At 33.4% G+C, this 6474-nt stretch overlaps 2 protein-coding genes across 5 annotated transcripts; one reads left to right on the plus strand and one right to left on the minus strand.

The window, feature by feature from the left end:
* Positions 1 to 904: 904 nt before the first annotated feature.
* LOC147928479 (dormancy-associated protein 1-like) lies at positions 905 to 2509 on the minus strand. 4 transcript variants are annotated; one of them, XR_015580563.1, is made up of 4 exons: positions 2138 to 2509; positions 1824 to 2037; positions 1452 to 1576; positions 905 to 1287 (listed from the first exon to the last, which is right to left on the minus strand). XR_015580563.1 is itself a non-coding variant. In XM_087485648.1 (3 exons), exons 1-3 carry the CDS (start codon positions 2244 to 2246, stop codon positions 1251 to 1253), a joined length of 360 nt encoding a protein of 119 aa, XP_087341774.1. In that variant the 5' UTR covers positions 2247 to 2501; the 3' UTR covers positions 905 to 1250. The 4 variants fall into 4 exon arrangements, 2 of the variants coding, with proteins under 2 accessions (XP_087341774.1, XP_087341773.1); XR_015580562.1 differs by having other exon boundaries at positions 1824 to 2043; positions 2138 to 2316; XM_087485648.1 differs by lacking the exon at positions 1452 to 1576 and having other exon boundaries at positions 2138 to 2501.
* A 1713-nt stretch (positions 2510 to 4222) lies between these two features.
* On the plus strand, positions 4223 to 5002 carry LOC147928480 (defensin-like protein 153). Its single transcript, XM_087483233.1, has 2 exons — positions 4223 to 4321; positions 4645 to 5002. The coding sequence occupies exons 1-2, from the start codon at positions 4261 to 4263 to the stop codon at positions 4824 to 4826; spliced, it is 243 nt and encodes an 80-aa protein (XP_087339359.1). The 5' UTR covers positions 4223 to 4260; the 3' UTR covers positions 4827 to 5002.
* Positions 5003 to 6474: the final 1472 nt, after the last annotated feature.

Raw genomic sequence — 6474 nt, forward strand, 5'->3', positions numbered from 1 at the left:
ACATAAAATCCGAACCCGAACTGAATCATCTACTGTGGGTCGGATTCAGATTCGAAATTTGGGTTCAGATAATATACCCAAGGCTAATAGAGGCTAGAGAATGTTTATTATATTAATTATTTTTTTAAATTTAAATTTATAATATAATATAAAAAGAATAGAATGAAATTTTAATAATATTAAAAAAAAAGGGATAGTGAGAATAAACCGGAGTTTTTAAATTAGATTTGAATCAAAAGGAGCTAGAGAGATTAAAATCCCATCAAACATAATAATAGCGCCTGAGTTTCAACGAGCACATCCATCTCCAATATTCTCAACCATGTAGTTCAATTTGATCCAAACCATGGCTCAAACCACTTAACGAGAACACTAAATCAAAAGACAACTTATTTTATAATCGGGACAAAATCATAAACCACTGATTTGCAGTGCTAATTAAACTAAATCGTGGTCATCGTGATATGTTACATCGTTACTCTTTCTAATTTACATAGCTAGTATTTATTAGAAACAAGGACCTCTATTGGTCGAACACGCGAAGTCAACTTGTAACTCCATCTGTTTTTGTTAAAAGACTTTTGATATTGTGTTATTAGCATCGCCTTAGTAGGTTATATATAAAAAAGAAGCTGATTGGTTGTTAGATGACCATGGTTTTCGTTAGAACAAAATAACCGTTCCCACAAACAACGTGGCTTAAATTATGGTACCATCTTTGGACAAGGAAACCTCAAAAAAGGTGCTAACCTGAGAAGCATTTGGCTCACTATAGATACTACGAAATCTCCCACTCATAGTAAGCGTTACGCCGGTGAGGCAAATTTTGTAAAGTTTAAACCATCTTAGACATTTCTATTCATAAGATAAAGAAACGCGAATGGTACTCCGTGAACCGAGGCAATAGTAACAAAATTACGCTTATTTATTTAACATTAAAGCCACAGCATCACCACCGACAAAATCCAACGAGACAGTGAAAGATCCAAGCGCCACTTGCAACTACACAACTCAAAAAAAAGAAACTTGCAAACACATCCCAAAAACAGAAAGCTAACACGCATTGTGTAGGCAGAAGACAGTTTTATGTACACTAAGAAAAAGTAAACCCTACCAACTCTCTCATAAAGTACACAACAAATAACTTAAAGGTTAAAAAAAGTAAGTAAACAGACAAGTGGCGGAAGATCTGGTCACCGTATTTACATCACCTCACCCGCATGTCACACACACTCCATCCAGACCAACCCCTAACGGTGCTGACTCCTTGACTCACCGCTGTACAACCTGCGAAAACCACACGTGCGATCACTTAGTGAAGCCAATCAACTCCTGATCTGACTTGAACCCTCCGATCAGCAATCCCAAACAGTTAAGTCAACGGCTATGAATGTTATTAGCACTCAAAAAAACTTTGGTTACGAGTTATGTAAGAGTTGATAATATTATACCATATGCACAAAAACGAAGGTTGCTGATTGATTTGGTAAAACAGAATAATTTTTTTTTTCATTTAATCCACGCGCCCACTAAACACAGTGCCACGTGTTCCTTCCTTTGAGCTTCGTTATCAACGCTGACACATACCAAAATATCTCGTAATATGTTAAAAAAAAACAAAAAACAATAGCCGGACTGATTCCACCGAACCGAATCATCCGATTCTTTGCTTCATAAGTCAAAAATCTTAAAAGTTAAAGCAGATCAAATGACTTGCCTCTCTATTACTAAAACATCTCAACTCTCAAGTAGTCTAAAACTTAGGTTATAATCATATACTTACAGCTTACTATATGAAATTAAGATGAAAAAATCGTAGTTACCAGTCATAGACAGATGGAGAATTTGGATGCGTGGGTTTATCGAAGATGTTGGAGCCGATGGCTCTAGTGGCGAGGTTGCTTCCGGGATTAAAGACGCTCCTCCACACGTTATCCTTACGTGGCGTTATTGGAGTGGTCGGAGTCGTCGGAGTTCCGGGGCTCACTGCCGCAGGCATAGTCAACGACCTATGCATCACCTTACTACTCCCTTCTCCTATTTCTCCCAATATCCACAAAAACACACTAATTAATATTTTTACTAACTTTAGGTTTTGAGATACAAGTGTTTGTATGCATATACTACGATAAGTTACCTTTGATATTAATGGGTTGGGTGGTGATCTTATTACGGAGGCGGCCAAGGCCACGGTCAGGCTGAGGTCCAGCCACCACATCATCCCAAAGCTTCTCTAGCAGAACCATCTTTTCTCTTTTTTTTTTTCTTTTTTTTTTTGTGCTCTTCAATGATTTTGTAGACACTAGACAGTGAAACACTTTTGGTGGTGCGTATATGACTTTTATAGACACCTTATCAAAATATCTTGATTTTTTTTTTCATATATGTAGTATTAAAATTGTTTTCTTTATATAATAAGACGTGAAGATTCCAAATTAAAAAAATTAGAAAATTATAAAATTTAATTTTAGGACAAAAGCAAAGGAGTGATGAGAGTGTGGAAAGTAGCAAAGTGCAACGTGGAAGGTGACAGAGATATAGATAAGGATGATGAGTCATGAAATGGGACCTGTAAATAAAATATCCTAGGCTCGATCCGTGAGATTATCACTACTAAATGGTAATTATTGAAACTTCGTCAAATTCATAATACAATACATAACTTCGTCTTTGACCATTTGTACACCCTTTCATGAACAACCCTTAAAATTCTCATGCACTCAAATGATCAAATCAAACAAACAATAGAGAACGTGAACATATTTTCTTGTGCAACAAGAACATGAACTTTAATTAAGTATTGGAAGTGGAAGGCAGTGCTAGTTATGGTCAGAAATTTTGGGAGCCAAATAGTTACATTGTCCGTGTCTTATGGAATGGGCAAAACTAAAGGTTATACAGTATGCAGGATTCAGAAGAGAAAAAAAAAAGTTAATTATTAAACTTATCCAACGACAGTAAAAATAAAAGTAACACTTACGAATGATGGTTCAGTCAGTGAATTAATAAGGAGCCTAAACCAAAGTTAAATAGCAGAAAATACATTGTAGTGCTAGGAGGGATACGAAGACCACATAAGTTTTTCTCCTGGCTGTATAATGAAATCGATGTTCCATCAAAAGTATAAAATGGTAAACTCGGGGTCTTCAGTTTCTCATCATTGTTTTCTTTAATCACATTGCTCGTTTTCCTAGAGAATATGGTTTGCTCCTAGGAGTAGATTAAATCTAATTGGAAAAAAAAAAAAAAGAGTACCCAAATGGCCAAATCTATGTATATCATTCACAAATGTCCAAAGGCATGGGAAGATGTTTCCATATGAACAGCCTAATTGGGGACGAAAGTGAAGAGAGAGTGACTACGACCGACACGTGGGCCGTCAGATGCAGCCATCACATGACTGTTTTTAACCATATCACAAAAGTGTATTTTATCTCACGAGTCACGATCAAACGTAACCTTTAGGCAGTCCCTAAAAATATAGAGAAATGTACATTTTAACATACTTTTTGAAATTGTAGTTACACTCTTACTAAGTAACATATTTGTTAGAAATTAATTAATCAAAACTTAGAAACTATAAATAACTACCTTCATTGACTTCACAGCTGGTTTCAGTTTCATAGTAAACATACACACTACGAGGCTCTTCGTTTTATCGCCGCAGAAACTGCAAGTGCTTTTGTTTGTTTGGCTACCACATGTACATGCAACATGCAACATGCAGCTAATATTATAAACATTGTTTTGATTCAGCGGCCGCAATTGCATCTGCGTGCAGCAACCAAACGAACAAGTTCTACATATATGAATTTTGTTGGATTATATCTAAAATCATTCTGATGCAAAAAGACTAATTCAAAAATCTCATAATTTGAATATCATTATAATTTAAGAGATCTTAAATAAATATTAACAAAGACCAAATCTGAATCGAAATGAACACAGATAACTCAACCTCTATTAAATTCCATAACCAAATGATATATAAGTTATATTAAATTTTAAAACTAATTCACTTCATTTTTATATTATAAATACATCTTTGTTTAGAAATCTATTTTGCGGTTTTCTCCTATATATATATTACATTTTTCAGATTTGCGTGTAACCAATCCATTTAAATCGGAATCCAATAGCTTAATTTAGGTATGTTTAAATATGGAATACATGTAATTTTACATATATATATATACACCTTTATGTTTTCTACTTAAAAAAAACAAAAAAAAACATCAATTCATTTATATATCTTGTAAAATGAACAAACCATCTCAAGTCTCGTTAACTGTACTACTTATCTTTTCCCTTCTTGTGTTAGGTTTGTATTTTTTTTTAGATTTGTTGATATAATAAAATTCATTGTATTTACAATGAATTTGATTAATCAATACCATTATGTTTCCGTAACATATCAATCAAACTATATTATATTTAAAACTGATTTCAGAATTAATTTTCATCATAGAAGCCCATTATAGTTTAGTTATTTTTATTTCAGATTGATGTCAGATCCAAAAACTAATTAACTGTTTTGTCTTAGATTTAGAAATCAATCTCCAAATATATTTTGAAAATTTTGGTTAATTATCTTTTATAAATTGTATATACAGAAACTGAGATTTCTGTTTGAAATATATACAGGAACAGGAGTTGAAGGAAAATCATGTGTCAGGCGTTCTTTTAATAAAAATAACACATGTTCATTCACAAAATGTGACGCTAGGTGTGCGCAGTTGTATAAAGGCCATGGTGACTGCCGTCATGGTGAGAGACCTACAGACAAACCAGGAACATTAAGGTGTTACTGCACGTATCCTTGTTGAAAGACCCTACGAGTGCACATGCCTGCCTTTTATCGTTGCCGTTAATTTTTTTTGTGTGTGTACCGTAATCATCAAATCATATTCATGATAAGTTGCATTTATAATATAATGTATGGTCCGACTTTTTGTACTAGTATTGTTACTAAATTATTGAATAAGAAATAAAAGTTGGTATTCCTGTACGTTAGTAATTTCATTTTCACATGGAGTTGCATGCACCAATTCATTCCACATGATCGAATGAAACTAACTCGCTTGGTTACAAGGATGGTGCATATAAACTAAGGATTTAATTCTCTTGTACTCCTATCCCAAAAATTCTTTTCTACATTATTCACCTTAATTCTACATACCTCTCTACTTTTTCAATAATTCTTAATCTCAGTTTTGCTTTTTGTCTTCTTTTGCATTATTTAAATAAAGTAGATATATTGAATATATTTTTTAAAAAACAGAAAAAACAACCAATCACAATTCATCTCTTTCCCCACTCAAAACCAACCACCCGTACGATCCACGAAAGAAATTTTTTCCACCATTGAAGCTCGTTTGAAGTAATTTCTTGGTCTATTCAACTATTTTTGTTCAATTTTAACGTATTTGAAACTTGTTTATGGTGTAGGTAGTGTTGATGTGTTAGATTTGCAATGTGTTCTAATTTGGGGACATTCTTAGATTTGTTATAAATTCGTTTTTTTGTTTGTTAATCTTGTTAATTCTCATTTGTTCAAGTCTATTAGAGTCAGAGTACGTTTTTAAATTATGGACCTAGTGGTTGAATCAAGCTACATAGAAATTGGATTAGGTTTTCTCGTTTTTGCAGATGTAGGTACAACAGATATTAACTGATACAACTGAAAGAAAACGAAAACTATTCTATTGTTAGTTTGCATTCTATTTGCAGGGAGTAGTGAATAATAATCTTCGCACATTCATTCATTTTGATTATGGAAGAAATTATTTAAACAATGAAGATGAAGTACAATGGATTTCAAGACATGCTCTTTTGATGAAAGCACCTATTCAGCAGGTTACTTATTCTGCATTGGTTGATAAGATATGCAAGAAGATGATGGTAGCTGCAGGGACGAAGATGAAGTTTAGCTACATTCCAGTTTCAGTGAATCCTAAAAAACCAATATATATCTGTGATGATGATCTTTTGTGTTATCTAGAATGGAATCAAACTGAATTTGATGTAATGCATGTGGAGCTGGATAAAGATGACGAACAACATCAAGGGTGTGAACAAAATGGAGTTGGTGAAGCTTGTGAAGCTGGTGAAGTTGCAGAAACTGGTAAAATTGCAGAAACTGGTAAAGTTGCATACCACAGACGAGAAGGATTCCTTCCCTAGGAGAACATGGAATAAAAAAGAGAAAAACTATTACTCGAAGCTTGTATGATGTTTTCCGTGATTAATTTCTAGATCACTTTGATGTTCGTAACAGTTTTTGGTTGTAAGTCTCGATTGTTCTCTTTTTTTGTTCAAAGACTGGTTTCTGCAGTTACAGTACAACTGACTGTAACATTTACAACTAGGGTACACCTACATTTAATTTAAAACTCTAACAATTTTTATATTCGTAGTACAACTAAAGTACAACTAAATATAACTTTGAACTTTATAAGTACTAAATTTTAAAAT

Source organism: Camelina sativa, chromosome 14 (genome assembly GCF_030686135.1).
Source record: "Camelina sativa cultivar CO46 ecotype springtype chromosome 14, ASM3068613v1".
Classification (NCBI taxonomy): domain Eukaryota; kingdom Viridiplantae; phylum Streptophyta; class Magnoliopsida; order Brassicales; family Brassicaceae; genus Camelina; species Camelina sativa.